Raw genomic sequence first — 19,012 nt, 5'->3', positions numbered from 1 at the left:
TGGCCATTCTCAGGCCACGAGCCAGGGTCTGCTGGGGGCATCCGGCTGCAGGCGCAGTAGCCAGGCGGGCCTCTCTGTCCCTCTTGCGCGGGACTCCCTGAGTTGATCCTGGTGTCCCCTCTCAGGGTGAAGGCACCTGTGCTGGGGGACAGAGCCGGCCAAGAGCAGATCCTCTCCTGAGGCCTGAACACAGCCCCGTGGCCTGGTGCTGGGGCAGTGGGCGGCCGCCCAGCAAACGCCACTGCCGTGGGTGCGAGGGTGGCAGCCCCCGGGCCGGGCTCAGTGGCTCTGCCTCGTCCCCCAGCGACCCCGTCATGCTGGTCATGCTCTGCAATGCCCTGGCTCGAGGCTTGATCATGAGCTGGATCCCGGCCCAAGCGTCAGAGAGAGCCAGGAGGGCCGTGCGCACAAACACGCCCCACATGCCGCTGGACCCCGGCGCCTCTTCTGAAGTCCGAGCCGCAGTAGAGGTGCGGCCTGCGCTGGGCGGGCGGTGGGCGGTGGGCGCCGGGCTGCTGGGAAGTGAGACCTGCAAGAAAAGGGCATGAGCGAAGGCGTGCGGGAAGGCCGCACGTCTGAAACCGAGAGACCCAGGCGAGCGGATGGGGGTGGCAGTGCCGGGGAGGTCGTCCCTGCCAGCCTGGGCCCCGCCCACGCTGGTTATTCCAGAGGGAAATAGGCCTTAGAGCTGAGACCACAGAGCGGTGCCCAGAGCAGAGCCCCGTGCCAGACAGAGCGTCCGCAGGGCGGGGTGTGGCCAGGCGGTGGGGCCCCACAGTCATTTCCCAGTGGCGTGGGCTTCGCTGTGGTCATCTGCAGCAGAGGGCAAGACACGGCCTTGGTGGGTGGTGGAGAGCGTTTGGTGACCCGCCACCCAGCTCCAGTTCAGAAGAATCTCAGCAAACTCCTGAATGGCCAAAGAGAAGCTGCCAGAGCCTGCAGCCGCCCTGAGTGCGGTGGGGAGGGTGGGGGCGCGGCCGCCAGGCGCCGGGGCGCAGGGAGGCGAGGGCGGGGGCGGGGGCGGGGCGTGGGCTGCTTGGGCTGCTCCGGGCCCGTGCGTGTTCACGCCCCCCTGCAGTCCCGGCCCGGAGCCAGCTCGGCTTCCTTCAGTGCTTTGGGCCTCGGCCCCGGTGTCCCTGTTCAGGGCTGGGTTCGTGACAGGGACCTCCCTCCCCCCGTTTCAGGTCTGCGAGTTTGCCCTGAACCTGACCAACGGGACGGTGCCCGAGGAGACCGTGCCCACCGTGGCCCGGCAGCAGCTCATCGCCACCTGGGTGAAGGCCAAGCAGCTGCTGCAGCAGCAGATTGGGCCGCGGCTGGGCGCAGAGGAGCAGGTGTGGGCTGGGGGGGCAGGCGCAGGGGGGCAGGTGTGGGCTGGGTGGGCAGGCGCGGGGGGGCAGGCGTGGGCTGGGTGGGCAGGCGCGGGGGGGCAGGCGTGGGCTGGGTGGGCAGGCGCGGGGGGGCAGGTGTGGGCTGCAGGCGAGCTATTTTCCTCGCCTGCACTACCGAGGGGTGGCAGGGCCATGCCCTCAGACCTCACGCACCCGGATGGCCATGTGCAGTGGGGAGAGTTTCCCTTTCCTGTGAGAGGAGGGCTGTTCTCACTGAGGTCCCTGCCCTTCTCCCCTCCACTGGCCACACCACAGCGTCCCCTCTCTCCTTCAGCCGCTGGGGATGCTGTCCACCCTCGAGATGCTCACTGTGGCTTTACCTGGAGGAGCACCCAGGCTAGAGGGGAGCCCTCCTTGGCAGGGCACCAGGGGCCCCTGAGCTGTGGACACGAGGCTGTGGGAGTGGGGGCTGGGGGGGGCAAGCAGGAGCCTAGAGGGGCGGGGTGGGGCTTTGCCCCTACACATGTGGGCTGCCTGGCTGTAGGCGGAGACCCTCACATGCACAGTGGCCGGGGACAGGTGGAAAGGGAGACAGGCAAGGTCGCTAGGGAAGGCATCCCAGTGGGCCAGGAGTGAGGCCCGACGGGAGCAGGGCTGAGGTGGGGCACCCCGCGGGCGGAAGGCCCCGGCCACCACGTGGCTGCCTGCCAGCCACCTCACCACTGAGGGCTGTGGGATTCCTGTTCTCTGAGCCCGCGGGCGGTCACCTGGAGAGAAGCCCGCACAGGTGGCTCCAGTCGTGGCCACAGAGCTTCTCAGGGCTGCAGCCCAGTGTCCCGGGGGCTGATGGACATGCTGTGCCCCCCACCAGGGCCCCGACGAAGACATCGGCTCTGTGACCAGAGTCCTCGTGGCTCTGGAGATGTACTTGTGCAACGGGCTGGGCCTCATGGACTTCACGGTACCACCCCTGACCCAGGTTGGTGTCACCAGGTGCCCCGGCAGACAGAGCCCCCTCCCCGCACTCCCTAGGACTGCTCGTTTGAATTCTGCCACTCAGAGGCAGAGCTAGGGTCAGAGGGCCTTGCCCCCGGTGGCCAGGACAGGAACCCGGCCTGTCTGAAGGACCTGTGTCCTCGCCACCCCACCGTCTTCTCAGGGCACCTGACTTTAGTTTCACATGGTAGCCTCCCTCTAAGCTTTCTCCACAGCGCCATGTAGGTCAGGGCACCCCACAGGGACTGGGGGGCATCTGTCCCCCAACTGCCAACCCTGTGTCTGAGCCTGGGCCTTGGTTCGCACCTAGTGGTGCGGTAACTCGGCCTTCGTGGTGTTTGCTGTGCGGAGGCTCCTTTGCTTGTCGGGCGTCAGTCGGGAGTAACAACCAAATGATCTGCGGCAAGGGGGACGCTGAGCCCCACGCAAGGTGTGGCCAGACGGCCCGGCTGCCCAGCCGACAGCGCTCGGCCTCCGCGGGCCGCCGGGCCAGAGCCTGCCGCCCTGACGCGCCCTCCTCCTGCCCGCAGCTGGTGCGGATGGCCTCCGAGTGCAGCTGGGCAGACCCCGTCGTGGAGCTGCAGGCCCTGATGCGCCTGACCAACTTCGCCTACATGACCCATGACCACGAGGTCGCCATGGCGTGCTCGCAGAAGGCCATCCGGATGGGCATTGGGTTGCTGAGGCCCACGAGTCCGTAAGTACCCTCCCTGGCACCCGACTCCGGTGTCCCGACGACGCGGCCGACTCCCCCACGGCAGGAGGGACACGGTGCTCGTGACTGCGCGTCAGTGTGGTCAGCGCCGCCGGGCAAACAGGGAGACAGCCACGCCTGCTTCCGTTGTGGGCGGGCTGTTGGGGGCCGAGGGTAAGAGGGGGACCTGGGAAGGCGTGAGGAGGGAGAAAGGCGTTTCTGTCGGAAAACAAGGGAGGACCACTGACTTCTCAACAGACGGTGCGAATGGCTCTTAAGTGTCAAATGAGAAAAACCTGTCGGCTGGGCTTCTGGACCCACTGCAGGTAGCCTTCAAAAAACGAAGGCAAAATCGAGACGTTTAAAAGCAACAGAAGCTGAGAGGAGGCTTCCCAGAGGCCTCGGCACCGGAAAGGCTGGAGGCAGGTGGTGCCAGGTGGAGACTTGGCCCGAGGAGAGAGGAGGGCCACCCGCAGGGCACCGGTGCGGACGGGCCGAAAGGCGCGCCCCGCGGTTCTTCGGTTCTTTGAAAGAGGTTTCCTTGTTCAAGAGCAAAGCAGTCGTGTCGTGGGATCATTAGTGGCGTGCAAGGGAAGTGCGTGCCGCGAGGACATGGGGGGCAGGGTGCGCTGAGCGGGAGTCCGATGCTTGGGGTTCTCCCGTCGCCTGCGAGACGAAGCGATCGTAGCTCAGGGTGACCCGCGGTTAGTTTTAGGGTGCGGGTCGTACTCTCTAGAGCAACGCTAAGAAAATAACAGAAGGGTGAAACCGAAAGCCAAATAGATGAGATAAAATTGAACACGAAAAAGTACTCAGTCCAAAAGGGGAGGGAAGAAAGAAGCGCCACGTGGGACCAGAGGGAGGCCGAGGCGGGGCAGGGCTGAGGGCTCAGCCCGCTGAGGGCGCAGAGGCCCCGCCGAGGGCGCAGAGGCCCCGCCGAGGGCGCAGAGGCCCCGCCGAGGGCGCAGAGGCCGCCCGCTGGGCGCGGGCTCCGAAGCTCTTTTCAGCAGGCACCCTGCAGACATAAGGGGGGCGGGAGGAAGATGTCCTGAGCAAGTGCAAGTCCTGAGAACATGGAGATGGCCTCATTAAAACACCAGAGGTGCGCCGTCGGAGACGGATGTGTCGTAACGATGAAAGGGTTAAATCAGCAAAAAAAAAAAAAAAAGGTGTGTTAATAGAGTTTAAAAATTCAAGAAGCAAAAATTAGGTACATTTACAATTTCAGCTGTAGATTTTGATGTTCTCTCAGTAACCGATAGAACAAAGTAAGCAAAACAAATGGGGAAGTTTGCAGGTGGTTAATGCCGTCCACATCTCAGCCAGCGGGCACGGACAGCGCGCGGTCCCCAGCAGCCGTGGGACCCAGCAGGGGCCCCTCCTCCACGTGCCCTGGGCTGGCACGGCCACCGGGATGGGGGCCGCCTCGGCCCCCCCGCAGGGCGTGGACGTGACGCTGCGCGGCAGGCCCGCAGGCCGGTCCCTGCTCCGGGCCGTGCGGCCCAGCGAGGGGTCTGCCCGGAAGCCGGTGTGCTTCCCTGGAGTAGGGTCGATGCCCCTGAGCCGAGGTGCGGGGACGTGCGTGCTCCCGTCCAGCACAGCGGGGGGACGGCGTCAGCCTGTGTGGTGTCGTGGGCCCAGCGTGCCTCGGCTGGGGAGGGGGTGGCGTGGCGTGCTCAGTGCCGCTGAGTCGGAGCTGCACAGGACAGTGCCTGGCGCAGGGTGGCGGCCCCTGACACATGGTGCTGGCCCCGTAGCTCCCAGTGGGGCTCGGCCACACCAAGACGGGAGTCATCCACAGAGGGCCCTGCCCCGCTTGCCGATGGCCTCACGGGGCAGCCTGCAGATCAGCCGCTGGCTCTCCCGTGCTTCTGTGGGTTGCCCGCACTCGGCCAGCTGGCTCTGCATGAGGCCGTTGGGCCGTCCCAGGCTCACGCACCTTGCTGTAAGCACCCTTCTCGCCGCTGGCCCCTCTGTGCCTGCAGGGTCCAGGCGCAGCTGGTGGCGGAGATGCTGAGCACCACGGCCTGTGTCCAGGGCAGGAGCATCATGGAGAACCTGAAGGGGCAGACACAGCTGCGCCTGGTGGCTGCCAAGGCCTTCGCAGAGAGCGTCAGGTGCTGCGGGGCTGCGGGGCTGCCGTGGCGTGCGTTTGGGGTGCAGGCGGCGTGAGAGTGTGTGACGACTGCAGTGCTGTGAAATGAGCTTGCCGTTCAGCAGGGACTGCCACCGAGGCCAGGCCCTTCTTCAGTGACCCCGCGACGAGGGTCATGAGCACGGGCAGCTGGGACAGGTGTCCTGAGCTGGGGCAGGGGTGGGAGCTGTGGCGCAGGCGCGAGTCGCAGCAGGGATGTGCCCTGGGGCCCCAGTCTGCAGAGCTGGGCACAGGGATCCAGGGCGTGGAGGGCAGCCCGACACCCCAGCCTCGCCCTCCCGGTGCGGTGTCGAGGCCTCAGGTGCTGCTGCGGCAGCACGGGCCGCGCCGGCACTGCAGGTGCGACCTGCCTTTCAGGTTTGGGGGCATTGCGAGGAGCAGTGCCCTGGTGATGCTGGCTGCGCGGCACTTCTGGAACACCTGGCTTCCGCTGCTGTCCTCTGCGGCCAACAGGAAGAAGGCCAGGAGTGCCATCCAGAAGGTCGTCAGCACCATCAACAAGACGGAAGCGAATAAGCAGGTGCGCCCGGGGCCCACGGGTGCCTCTAAGGGTCTCGCTCCAGGGAGGGCGAGCAGGATCCGGGGAGGACAGGCCCCACACAGATGCTCTAGAGTGGGGACAGCGCCGGCCTGAGCCTGGCAGCCAGCCACCGGGCCAGGCCCGCAGCAGGCACCGCTCGGCCCTGGCTGCCACCACTCGCCCTGCCCCGTCACCCGCCAGTGTGGTCTTGGTGGCGGGAGCTTCCCGGGCTGGCTCCCCCCGCCTGCCTGCTGACTGCTGACCATGTGTCGGGCGTGTCCAGTGGCTTCCCGACCAGGACGTGGCCTTCCGCAGGGCCGCCGGCACGTCTGCTGTCTGCCCAGCAAGGCTGCATGTGTGGCCGACGTGGGGCTGTCGCACGGGCAGGCCCTTCTGAAGGGGAGGCTTACCGGTCACGGTTCACGGCAGACGCTGCCCGAGGGCACAGAGTCTGGGGCCGAGCCCCTGGACTGAGTTTCTTGGGCCCTCAGTCCAGGGCCCAGCGAAGCTTTCAGTGGCCATGTGTGCTGTGGGAGGCTGGGCCGAGACAGGGTGATGTGGGGGGCTGGAGTGGGGGGCCCACAGCCATTTGCAAGTGTCACCGTCCCCTGGCTGGCTGAGGCCAGGGAGCTGCTAAGAGACAGCAAAGAGGCACAGCTTCCTGCACAAAGCCGGGGGTGCCCCTCTTCTCACCGCAGCATTTCGATCTCCGACGGGCCGGGCTGAGGGGACAAACCGTGCCCGGGGCCGAGCCCAGCCTGCCTCCTGCTTCTGTAAATAAGTTTTCGTTGGGTCGCGCTGGGCCTGTTCACGTACGCATTGTCTGTGGCTTTGCCGCACCGCGGAGCAGAGTAACCATGGCAGAGGCCATGCGGCCCGCGAAGCCAGAAGTATTTATTGTGTGGCACTTCACAGAAAAATGTGCCAAGCCCTGGTTACACGTAAAACCTGCCAAAAGTCTGGTTCTTTATAATGGAGTTCTTTAATTGTGGTAAATATACATAATACCATCTTAACCATCCCTTCTCTGATTTAATGACATCAGTTACATTCACGATATGTAACAATCACCACTGTGCATTATCCCTGAACTTTTTCATCATCCTTAACAAAAACTCACCATTAAACAGCGGTTCCCTCCACCCCCGCCCCCGGTGACGTGTGTTCTCTGTGACGTTGACCCCTCTGGGGACCTCGCGTCAGGGGAATCGTGCAGCGTCTGTCCCGTGTCTGCCTTCGGTCACTGAGTGCCACACGTCCGAGGCTCCGCCGGCCTCGGGCGGCGGGGAGCAGACCGCACGGAGCCTGTCTGCGCGTCTGTGGCCGGAGCAGGGCCGTCCCCGCCGCCTGACTGCTGCTGCGCAGAGTGCTGTCGTCGGCGCGGCCGCGGCAGCTTTGTGTCCTGCTGTCAAGCTTCGGGGTCCCCACCCGGGGTGGAGCTGGTGGGGTGCACGGTGGCGCCGTGGGCGGCCTGCCGACCGCCGGGCTGTCCCCGCCCGCAGTGCCCAGGCTCCCGATTTCTCCACATCCTCGTCCGCGCTGCTGGTTTTCTCTCTTGGATGAGTGTAGTCATCCTCGTGGGCGTGAGTCGTGTCTCGCTGTGGTTTCGATTTGAAGTTTTTAATGACTAATGATGTTAAGTATCTTTTTATGTGCTTATCAGCCTCTGCGTGTTTTCTCTGAAGAAACGGCTGTTCAAGTCTGCAGATTTTTGACCCGGAGCGTTAGTGCTGTTCTTTGATGGTGAGAGGTCGCCGCGCGCTCCGGAAGGCCACCCCTTACCAGACACCTGGCCCGCAGGCGCCCCGCGCGCCGGGCGGGGTGCTCCGATGCGCGAGGGCGTCGTTCCTGGGGGGGCAGCGGCCGCCCCCGTCGGTCCTGTGCCTTTGGTGCCGAATCCACGCGGTCACGCTGGGGCCGGGTCGTGACGCTTTCGTCCGGTGTTTCCTCCTGAGGGTTTCATAGCTTTAGCTCGTACGTTCAGGCCTCCCCCGCCCCCTTTAATGAGGTGATTTCAGTATGTGGTATGAGCTCAGGATAAAAATTTATTTTCTGCACGTGGATATTCAGTTTTCCCAGCACCGCTTGCTTAAGGGACTCTCTTTTCCCCACGGGGTCTTGGCACCCCTGTCAAGACTCACGTCACCGCATGAGCAAGAGCTTTTTCCTGGGCCGTCAATTCTGTGTCCCTAAGTTGGCACCACACCGTTTTGATTACTGTCACTTTGTTGTAAATTTCAGACAGGAATTTTATCCCGCTTTATTCTTCTTTTTAAAGAGTGTTTTGACTACTTGGGGTCCCTTGCAATTTCATTTGAATGTTAGGATTGGCTTTTTCATTGCTTTGGAAAAGGCTGTCGTAATTTCGAGAGGGATAGTTAAGTCTTCCTGTCCAGGACAAGGGGGCGTCTTCTATTTATTTAGGTCTTTAACTTCTTTCAGCAAGGTTTTATAGCTCTCAGCATGTCTTTGATCTCTTTGGAAGTATTTAATTTTTTGAGGTCCTTTTGTAAACAACTGCTTTTCGTTCAGGTCAGCTGGGGCGCCATGACAAAAGCCGTGGACTGGGGCCTGAGGAGCGGGATTTATTCCTCGCCGTCCTGGAGGCTGGAGGCTGAGGTCAGGGAGCCAGTGCGGCCGGGTTTGGACGCAGGCCCGCTCCCTGGCTGCAGCCATCTGCCGCCTTGCTCTGCCCTCCTGTGCTGGGGGAGGGGGCTCGCTGGCCTCGTCTCATGTGCACGGGCACTAATCCCGTCGTGAGAACCCACCCTCGCGGCCTCCCCTAACCCCAGTCCCCTCCCAAAGACCCCAGCCCCAGACACCATCACGCTGGACTCAGGGGGGCGCGGGGACCCCATAGCGTCTCTTCGTTGGGTTGCTCGGCGCTGCCGCACAGAAACACAATGCTCGTCTAGTTTCTGGTTGATTCTTCGGGATTTCTGATACATGTGGGATCACGTCCCCTGCGAACAGACGTAGCTTTACCTTCTCCTCTCCTGTTGGAGAGCCTTTTACGTCCTTTTCCGGTCCAGCGGCTCTGGCTGGACCTGGCATGCCGGTGCCGAATGCGCGGGCAGAGCGGGCAGCCTCGTCCCGCTCCTGGGCTCAGGGCCTCAGTCTTGCACATCAGTGCGATGCTGCCGTGCCCCGGTCGGCAGTGCCCTGCACTGTGCTGGGGACATCTCCCGCGAGTCCTGGTTTTCTGAGGGATGGTGCGATGACAGCTCGCAGTCTGTCAAATGCCTTTTCTCCTTCCCGGAAAGGTCACGTGGTTTTCTCCTGTGACCGGCGTATCGCGTCGCTTGACCGCACGGCGCAGCCCCGTGCGGCCCCCGGAGTCCTGCGGCAGTCCTACTTGGTGGTGGCGGATGACGTTTTTATTATGCTGTTGGATGTCGTTTGCTGCTGTTTCGTGGAGGACTTTCACATCTGTGTTCATAAAGGCTGTTGGTCCGTCGTTTCCTCGTGATGTCTTTGGTCTTGCCATCCAAGTAGCGTGGGTCTCAGAATGAGTCGGGACGTGTTTCTTCCTCTTCGTTTTTTGTAAGAGTTGAGGAGGGTTGATGTCACGTCTGAGTGTCCGGTGGAACTCTCCCGTGAAGCCTCTTGGTCCAGGACTTTTCATATCAGGAGGTTCCTGACTGCCGATTCCCTCCGTAGTTGTCAGAAGGTGGCTGAGACTTCCCGTTTCTCCGTGAGTCGGCTCCAGTAACTTACATGCTCGTGGGGAGTTTTTCACTTCGCCTGGGTTCCTGAGTTTGTTGGGTGCCGTCAGTCACAGGATTCTCTTCGATCCTTTTCGTCTCTCCAGGCTTGGCTGGGACGCTCCCCCTTCATGTCTGAGTTCAGTTACTTGTGTCTTTTCTTTTTCCCTTTGTCAGTCTGGCGGAAAGCTTGTCCATTTGTCGATCTTTTCGTTTCACTGATTTCCTATAGTTTTTCTGTTCTGCGTTTCTATTCATCTCCGCTGTAATCTTTGTAACGTCCTTCTTTCCGGGGCTTCGGGCTGAGTCTGCCGTTGTCCGCCTCCTGGTTCCTCGAGGTGTGAGCCGGGTCTTGGTCAGAGGGTCTTCCTCCTCGGCGTGGGCGCGAGCAGGCGCGAGCTCCCCTCTGAGCTCTGCTTTCGCTGCGTTGTACGTGTTTTTCTCAAACGCGCTTTTGGTCCCATCGATTTAAAGCTGCAAACCGACCGGGCCGCGTCTGCGTGGAGAAGCACAGGTCTGTGCAGTTCGCGTGCCCCGCGTCGGGGGCCTTGCACTCGAGAGCCGTTTCTTACGGGCGACACGTGACGTCACTCTTTGTGACTTAGTGTTTAAGAAATGTAGCTGCGATTTCTATAATTACATACTGAGCCACGTGTAAAATGGAACGGGAAAGAATCGGTGCAGCTTTCCGACCCCCGCTTTGCTCGCTTCTGCCGCAGGACAACGGGGGCGTGCAGCTCCTGCACCAGTGGCCGACGGCCGACTTCCAGAACGGAGGGACCGACGGGTACTTCCTCCCAGGTGCGTAGGCGCAGCGGAGCAGGGGGGACGCGGTGGTTTTGGTCCCTGCGCCCTCACGTCAAGCCCACAGAGTCACGCCCGAAGCCGCAGGTGACGTCTGCTCGGCACATGGGGTGGGCACTGTGAGCGCCTTTCACGGCCGACTTCACCCCAGGGTGCTGAGGCCCAGCTGCTCCCCTGTCCAGGGCCACACGGGGCCCAGAGCCAGCAGGTTCGGCCTCGCAGTGGCTGCTGGGAAACCCGGCCTCGAGCTTGTTCCGGCAGACGAAGCATATTCTGCTTCCTCAAAGACGGGCAGATGCACTCCTAAAACGTGGATCTCAGAGCAGTCACAGCCGTGCGTCAGAATCCACGTTTAAGGGAGAAAGAATGACGACGATTGGGTGGAAGCTGCGACCCCGGGGTGCGCGGGGTGCGACCGCTGTGACCGGGCAGGCGCCCGCCCCCGGCACTGCACAGCCTGCTGGAGAGAGAAGCTGATCTAAACGCAACACGGGGCCGCGTGCGGCGCAGTGGCGAGAGCTCGGCCCGCCACCGGAGCTGTTTGCCGGTGTCGCAGAGAGGACGAGGAAGGCGGCGGCTGTGGGGGGCCGGGGACAGAGGCAGGGGGGCCTGGCTGCTGGCCCACTGCGGCCCGTGGGGGGAGCGCTGAGGGCCGGCTGGCACCGGCTTGAAGTGATCACACAGGTTAAACGGTGTCGTAGCTTTAAAATTCAAACTTTGGAAAAAAACCAAAGTAGACTTGAACGTTACGGACATTTTGTGGAAAGAATATTTCCTAAACATTGACGTGATCGAAGAGACACAATTTCGACAACACGTAATTTAAATAACGAGACTAGCGAGAGATGCTTGCGATTACGAAGCGAGCGCTGGGGAGAGGCTCGCGTTGGACTTGGCCGCTGAACGGCTCGTGTCTGCCTGGCAGGCGCCTCTGTGCTGCGGCCTCTCAGGAGCGCTGGGGCCCGGGGGCGGGCTGGCGGAGGACCCCGCCCCACGGACACCACCCCGGCGGCCTCCGACCCCTGACCCCTGTCCCCGCAGAGGCCGAGGACGACCTGACACTGCGGGCTGCGCTCTACGGGGTGCTGTTCCACTGCCACGCCGACCTGGAGGACTGGGAGGGCGGCCTCAGGGTGCTGGACGAGGCGGTGCAGGTGCTGCCGCGGACCGCACACCGCCTGTGAGTCCCGGGCTCTGCGCCCCGCCGGAGACACTGCCCCACCGGGGGTGGGGGGCCCGACACCCAGGATCCCCCTGTGGACAGGCCCCGCCCAGCAGGCCCGCGGCAGGGCCCCCCACTTTCCCGCTCCCACAGTGACGCTTCACCACGAAGGATTTAACTAACACAGGAAGGGTGGGGGTTGGAAGCGCACACACAACAAGTTAAAAAATGGGTTTCAAGAATATGACAAAAACTGAAGTGCGGAGCTCGGTTTTGTCCCGTCTGAGCAGGAGGGAGAAGCTGCGCTCTGGGCGTGTGCTGCACAGTCAGTCACGTGCTTTATCAGCTGACTCAAGAACTGATTTTTCTTTTGCTTTTCTCTAGCTTGATTTTCAAGCACATGGTCATTGTGAAGGCCAAACTCGGCCAGAACTTCACGATGGAGATCCAGAAGTTCAGAGACGAGAGCGAGGACTACCTCGCGCACATGTGGCACCGGCTGGCCTTGAACTCCAAGAGCGTGTACGGGGAGCTGACCTGCTACCACAGCGCCATTCAGGCGCTGCAGGTCGGCCCCCGCCGCTTACAGAGGGGACCCCGGGGGCGGCTGGGAGGCGCTCCCTGGGAGGGGGCCCAGCGCGTCATGGGCACACGCGGCCCGTCTTCTGGCACGGAGGGACTGGGCCCTGTGTGTAGCAGCGGTGCCATGTCATGCTCGGGGGCAGGGGACAGGGGCCGTCGGCCAAGAGACAGTGTGCGGATCTCCCTCAGGGCAAAGAAGCCCTGAATTCTGGGGTGGGGGCCAAAGGGGTCCCCAAGACAGACACTGTGCCAGTGCCTGAAAGATTTGTCAGCAGCACACCGTGCCCTTGGGGGCAGGTCCTGCGTGAGGTTTTTGAGTGCTCTGGGGGTCGGGTCTCCCTCGGGAAGGGGGTAACAAGACTGGTCAGGAAGGTCCAAACGTGCTCTGCCCTTTGCTGTGTGGTCAGTCAGTACCAGCTGGTCAGCGCAGAGCCCGGGATTGCCGACGGGGCTGTGGGCACCCTGCGCCTTGCTCCCGGGAGCCTTGGCGATCGCCCCGCCAGCCTCATTGGCACCGGCAGTGGGGACCCCACCTCCAGCAGAGACGGCAGCTGGAGCGAGTCGGGTCACCTTGACGGTTTGCAGCAGATTCCTTGCAGAAGCTCTGTCCCCAAGTTCCTTCTGGCGTTTCTTGTTTCTTAGGGCTGAGATGTGTTTTAGTAAACTCACAGGGTCCCACAGCCGTCACCACAGCCAGCTTTAGGACAATTTTTCACCTCCCTCCAAGAACATTTGGGACTTTAGCACTCACAGCCCTGCCCACCCCCGCCCCAGGGAGCCACCGGTCTGCCCTCTGTCCACGGGTCTGTCCCCGGACATTTCGCGTAGATGGGGCCAGATAAGGCGTGTCTCCGCGACGGCCGCTTTCACTTCGTGTGAGGTTTCCGGGCTTCGCGGTGTCATGGCGTGTGTCGACGCTTTGTCCTTGTGGCTGAGAGAGGTTCCGCCGAGTGGACCGGCGATGTCCTGTCGATGGGCACTCGTGTTTCCGTTCTCCAGCGACTGTAAACAGCCCTGCCGCAAACATCCATGTGCGTCACGTGCCACTTGATGACGGGGACCCGTCCTGAAAGCTGCTGTGCTAGGTGATTCCGTCAGCGCGTGAGCAGCGCAGGGGACTGACAGAACCGAGCCGGGCCGCGCGGTGCAGCCCGCGGCTGCGGGGACACCAGCCTGCACAGCGGTCACCGCACAGAGCAGCCGGAGCGCGAAGCAGCAGCAGGGGGCGCGCGCGGCGAGTGCGCCCCGGCCGCCAGCCGGCCGCCCGTGCACGGCGTGCGCGCTGAGCGCGAGGGCGCGTGCCGCTCGGGCGCGCGTGCGGGGCCGCGGCGGGTCGTCCTCGCGCACACGCACCGCAGGCCGCGCGCGGCCCCCGCGTGGGCCCCACCCCCTGCCGTCTTGCGGGCCGTGACGTCTCACCCGCCGCAGGCTCAGCCCCAGGAGCGGGGCTCCGGGCGCACGCGCCTCCGCGCCGAGCCCCGAGGACCCCGCAGACGTGTCGGCAGCGGCTCCCGGGGGCGGCGTCGCCGCCGCGCTGTGCGAGGGGCGGTGTCCACGGCCGGCCCCGTGGCCGCGAGCGCCGCCGCCTGGTGCGGGGGGCGCACACGGCACTCTCGCGCTTGCCGGCCGCTTGGGCATGTGCCCGCGCAGCTTTTGCTCATTTTTAAACGTCATTTGTTCTCCATCGCCGAGTTCGTTGTGCGTCTGGACACGAGTCCCGCGTCACATGTAGGCAGGACTTGTTGACTTTTTCTCTCGTTCTGCGGGTTCTGCTCCTCATGGCTTTTCACTTCCTGTTGGTGCAGCGCCACGGTCCAGTTCTGACGGGGCCGGTTCGCCTGGGCCTCCGCTTGTCGCTGGTGGTCTGCCTGGGAAGCCGCTGCGGGATCCAAGGCCGCAGCCACCACCTTCTCTTCCACGAGTTTCCCAGTTTCAGCTCTTACGTTTAAGTCTCTGACAGTCGCCCCCACGCCTCCTGTCCCCGCCCTGGTGGTCTCAGCCACTGGCCTGGGCCACGTGCCACCTCCACATGGCTCTTCCTCATGACTGAGTCTCCAGCCGCGACGTCCCTCCAGGTGACCTCATGTGTCTGCTGCTGGTTGCACGCAGCTGCCTTTCCAGCACTTAGCCCAGCACCCCCAAGGCAAACTCCTGCTCCTCCCCCGCCCCTCCTCCTTGCTCTCCTCGCCGCCAGTTCCCCCAAGGTGCGAGGCACAGGGTGGAGTGTGCGGGGCGTGGGTGGGGAGCACCCCCGCTCTGTGAGGGCTGGGAGCCTGGCCTTGGCTTTGCCCACTGCGCGGCCCTCACTGGCCAGGCCAGGCACGGACGGGGCTCTGGGGGTACACATAAGACCCGGCCGCATGCTCCCTGCTGTCTGGAGCTCGGCTAACCTCAGAACTGACTCAGTAAAGGCTCACACACACATTTCCCCAAGGGCCTGGGGGCCCACACGGGGAAAGAGTGAGCTGCGGAGCCTGCTCTGGGTGGCAGGTGGGACATGCAGGGTCTGTGAGGGGCTGGGCAGGGCGGGCGGGGCCCACAGGGAGCAGAAGGCCCCTGAGGACTGTGCTGGGCTCACTGTCCTGGCATGCTCGCTGCATAAGTGCTTCATCCACGCCTGGGGGTCCTGGCCAGCCCAGACAGCAAAGGAAGCCCCGCCTGCGGGGGCGCGTCCTGATTACAGGGCGAAGATGCACCCGCCTGCTTCGAGAGGGCGCTGCGTTGTCGGGGTGGGGCCTGCGGTTCTGGGTCTTAGGGGCTGGCTGAGCTCCACCACCTGGCCCCGTCTGCCCCGCAGACGCCTGAGAGCGAGTGGCAGAAGGTCGACTACATCATGGAATTCAGCGAGTGGCTGTACCACCGGCAGTTCCCCATCGAAGACGTGACCTTCCACCTGAACTGGGCCATCGACATCTTGCTGGGGATGAAACCTGCCAAGGACACACCTGAGCCAGCAGGTGAGGCGATGCAGCTGGGGACTGGCAGCGCCTACCCCTGCTCCTGGGCACGGATTGCCCTTGGCTGACACGTCCACTCGGTTCAGGGAAGGTTGGCAGTCAAGGGAGGGTGCTCTCTCAGCATGAGGCCTGTGGCAGCCGCCCCTCTGCCCCGAGGCAGTTCTGAGCCAAGGTGGCTTCAGGCTCAGGCCAGAGGTGCCCCAGCCCCCTCGCAGACCCAACCGTGAGTGGAGGCCACAGAAGTGTTTGGCTTGGGTGCAAGGGGCTTTGCTGGGCAAGGTGTTGCTGAGTGGGGAGCCGGGATCCTGGGGGCTTAGGCCTGAGGGTACCCCATGATCGGGGGTGGGCCACCAGGGCAGTGGAGCACCCAGGGGTGCTGACAGCCAGCGGGCTGAGGACTCGCCTTGGGGCGCGCATTCCAAGTGGACTGACCTCTGCCGGGCTGGGCTAGGGGACCAAGAGGTAGCCCCAAGAACACGAGCCCCACTCTGTGGGGACCATGGACACCCGCCAGGAGTCCACCTGGCTGAAGGAAACGGGAGACTCTGCACGGTGTTGCCAGAGCGGGCACGGAGCTGGCCTGGTCCCCCCGGCCTCAGGCAGGGCGGACTGCATGCCCCGCCCCCACAACCGGCCCAGGGGGAGGGCGCGTGGGAGTGGAGGGGAGGTGGAGGCTGCTGGCCTTTAGAGGGGGGGCCCTGGGTTCCTGTCCAGGTCTTGCCCCCACAAGCGGGCTTGCCCAGAGAGGGACTCCCCGCGGGACTGGCACTCTGGGCCCAGAGAGGCCTGGGCCAGCCCTACCGGAGCCGAGGGGGCCCCTTCTGGGCTGCAGGACTCAGCCAGGAAGGGGCGAGTGGGGACGTCCATCTCCGACCAGCCGCCGGGTGGCCAATGCGGGGGGAGGGGGGGACCTTTGCTCCCACCCCCACGAGGAAACCCTAGAGCCCAGGAGGCCAGGCAGCCTCCTTCATTTGCCCCCCAGGGGCATGGCCACAGCACCCCAGCACATGACCCCAAGGGGAAGCCCCGGGCGCCGTCCCTACAGCCACTGCGGCCCCAGCACGGCTGGCGCGCCTCCCCAAGGCGATGGGCACTGGGCGGGCAGCTGCCCAGTGGCCGAAGGTCTGGGACAGAGAGGGCGTGGCCAAGCCTGGAGCTCACGGGCCACGGGGAGCCCCGCCCACTCAGGCACCTGGTCCCACAGGGGAGCCTCCGCCCACGCAGGCGCCTCCCGAGAGCCCGGAGTGCGAGGACACGGGGACGGTCTCCTTGGAGAAGCTGCACAGCGTGCGGCAGCTGGAGGCGCTGGCCCGCGCCCACACCCTGCTGGCCCTGATGGCGTGGCCGAGCCCCGCCTGCGAGGAGGACTGCCTCGTGGCCTGCACGCTCCTGAAGCGCATCTGGCAGGTGAGGGGCGGGGTCAGAGCCCCACGGCCCTGCCATTTCCCTCCTGTCCGTCGGCCTTCAACACCCCGGCCCTCCCCGCCCCCCCTCCAACCCTCCCCCCTCATCCCTGCCACCCCAGGACCAGCCTGGCAAGGTTGCCCCCACCGCTGTGCATGGAGCGGACAGTTGGCCAAAGCCTGTGTCTTCTCTGCTGTAGGGCTTCCAGAATCTTCTCTCCCACTCCACTGCATGGCCCTCTTGCTGCCCCTTCTATACCACTCTTACAGGGGCCCCTGGGGAGCTCTTGGTGGCTTCCCGTTCTCGGGGACCTTGTGCAGGCAGTGCCCCCCGCAGGAGAGTCTGCCAGGACTGCCCTTTCTTCTGAGGGCAGGTTTGCCCCCAGGAACGTGCCGGGGACAGCAGACGTGCCGCCTTGGGCAGGGACGTGACTTGACCCCAGGCCCTCGTTCCACGACAGTCATTTAAGGCCCTTTTGGGAGGACTTCGGAAATGCGTCCTTAAGTAGAGACAATGAGCCACCTCACTCACAGGCCTCTTGGAGGGCCAGCCCCACGCTGTGTCCCCCCTGCCCAGTGTCCTGTGTGCGGAGGAGGGCCAGCCGGTGTCCCGCCCATCACAGACACTGCAGCCACCTCTGCACGCCCAGGGCAGCCGGGTGGACTCCAGGCGGCTCCGAGCCTTGGGGTCAACGACCCGCCCTCCGGGCCGAGCCTGTGGGAGGGGGCTGGGGTCTGCGCTTAGAGCCACGGCTTCCGTTTCCCCAGGTGTCCCTATCGAGGGCGGGAAAGTTACTCTCAGAAAGCAGAGTTGCAGCAGCCGCTAGTTCCAACCTGCTGCTGCCTAAGAAGGACAAGGACAGAGGGAAGGACAAGGACAGAGGGAAGGACAAGGACAGAGGGAAGGACAAGGACAGAGGGAAGGACAAGGACAGAGGGGAGGACAAGGGCCCGAAGCAGGTAGGTGGCCTCCCCCGGAGGCCCCGGGCCCAGGGCGCGCCCCGCCCCACCTGCAGTGACGGCCCTCCCTCTGCGCACTCCACTGCCGCCTTAGGGCCACTCGGGGGTCTGCCTCCTCCCGAGGGCCACGCCTTGCCAGAGCAAGTCCCCGCGCCAGGTACCCACATCACGCCGGGCCCTGGGGGGCGGGGCAGGGCAGCGTGGGTCCCCCGGTGCGGCCGTGCCCGCTCACTCCCAGGACCTGCGTGGCCACCCAGCGGTGCACCTGCAGCCATCGGCCGGTGGCACTCTCCGCCCAGCCCCAGAGCTCAGACTCGTGCGGGCTCCTGAGCACAGCCGGGGTGGGGGTGTGGGGCATGGCCTGGGGTCCCCTGGGACTCTGGCTGTGCAGGGGCCGAAGGCGTCAGGTCACGCTCCCTGGCAGGTGAGGTCAGAGCGTGCGTGGGCCATGGCTCCATGCAGCACCGCCAGCCTGGATCTCGGAGGGCTCCCCGAGCCACAGGGCCCGGGGGAGTGCAGACGGGCCCCCGACCCGTCCGCCCCAGCGGGCCGCCTGGACCACTCCACTGCTCTTGTGAAAGCAGGTCCTGCGTCCGCCTGCTGCGCAGAGCCAGCCCCCAGCTCCCACCACAGAGCTGGGCCTGCCGGGGAGCGTGGAGGAGTGGGCCGTGTACTCGTGCCCCGAGGAGGCGGCAGGTGTGTTCTCACAGGACGAGAGTGACTTCACCGTCAACGCGTCCAGCATCCAGCGGCCGGTGAGTGAGCCCGGGTCGTCCCGGCCGCGGAGCTGGCCAGCCCACGCTGCTGCCGCCCCACCTCCTCAGCCTGCAGCCCCGGCCAGCGCTCCGTGCTGGGAGCTGTGCCCGCGAGAGGCACGTGACCACTAAGCTTGGTGGCGTGTTAAGGAGACACCTCTGTGTCACCGTCAGCCCAGGACACGCCGTGGGCCCCTCCCCCGCCCCCCAGCGTGCTCTCCTCGGCACTAGTGTGAGAAACACCCCCCTCTGCTCAGGCCCTCAACACCCAGGTGAGGCCCCTAGCGGTGAAAACCAGTGTGTGTCCGTGTCCCATGGCCAGGGTCATTCCCACAGTTCGGAGGCCGCGAGTCCAGCGTCACGGCCCCCGGGCCGGGGCCACGCTCCCTCTGCCGCCTCCAGCTGTTGGGGCTCCAGGTGCTCCTGGGCACGTGGCAGCGTGGCCTCCGTCTCTGTCTCTGGGCACGTGGCCGCCACCTCCTCTGTCACGTGTCTGTGGGCCTCCCCTTCTGGGGCCCATGTCACAACGGGGGCCGCCTGGGCCCTACAGGACCTCAGCGTGTCACACCTGCAGGGGCGCGTGCACGGGGGCCGGGGCCGGGGCGCCGTCCTTGAGCGCGCCAGTGCTCCCCGGCTCTCGTCACCCGCGTGTGACGCCGTGCATTCGCTGCCTCGACTCGGCACTCGTCCGTGGCTCTGCAGCTTGTCCCCATCGCTGCGTCAGCGCGTTTCGTCACGAGCTAGGCCATAGCCGACCGTCCAGTCCACTGTCGGAGGACGCGGGCGCTGTCTCCGGCTCGCGGCTCTCGCGGACGAGGCCGCCGTGTCTTGGTGCCCCCTGCGTGGTGGGTGGTTTCGTGTGCGTCTTTGTCCTTCAGCGTGGGGACGACAGGCGGTCGCATGTGACACAGCGAAAGCGCTCAGTGAAGGAGAGCAGAGGGGGCACACGTTCGTCCCGTCGTTTGGCAGACACTAGTTGGACGCCAGCC

The 19,012-nt window shown here is 64.7% G+C and overlaps 1 protein-coding gene across 10 annotated transcripts in view; it reads left to right on the top strand.

Moving 5' to 3' along the window:
* The window catches only part of CFAP46 (cilia and flagella associated protein 46), a 64,505-nt gene that overhangs the window by 21,715 nt on the left and 23,778 nt on the right, over positions 1–19,012 (top strand). For 8 of the 10 annotated variants that reach the window (XM_036223119.1, XM_036223117.1, XM_036223116.1 and 5 more), the window contains 13 exons: positions 305–470; positions 1,185–1,334; positions 2,203–2,310; positions 2,858–3,024; positions 5,007–5,138; positions 5,534–5,696; positions 10,120–10,201; positions 11,246–11,384; positions 11,751–11,934; positions 14,746–14,905; positions 16,110–16,312; positions 17,077–17,268; positions 17,850–18,023. In XM_036223119.1, coding sequence (XP_036079012.1) covers positions 305–470; positions 1,185–1,334; positions 2,203–2,310; positions 2,858–3,024; positions 5,007–5,138; positions 5,534–5,696; positions 10,120–10,201; positions 11,246–11,384; positions 11,751–11,934; positions 14,746–14,905; positions 16,110–16,312; positions 17,077–17,268; positions 17,850–18,023 — 2,020 coding nt within the window. The remainder of the gene's footprint in view (positions 1–304; positions 471–1,184; positions 1,335–2,202; positions 2,311–2,857; positions 3,025–5,006; positions 5,139–5,533; positions 5,697–10,119; positions 10,202–11,245; positions 11,385–11,750; positions 11,935–14,745; positions 14,906–16,109; positions 16,313–17,076; positions 17,269–17,849; positions 18,024–19,012) is intronic. The other 2 variants (XM_036223115.1, XM_036223122.1) reach the window with 2 other exon arrangements.

This window comes from Rousettus aegyptiacus, unplaced genomic scaffold (genome assembly GCF_014176215.1).
Source record: "Rousettus aegyptiacus isolate mRouAeg1 unplaced genomic scaffold, mRouAeg1.p scaffold_m13_p_6, whole genome shotgun sequence".
NCBI classification, from domain to species: Eukaryota; Metazoa; Chordata; class Mammalia; order Chiroptera; family Pteropodidae; genus Rousettus; species Rousettus aegyptiacus.
This window is presented reverse-complemented; position numbering and strand designations above follow the sequence as displayed.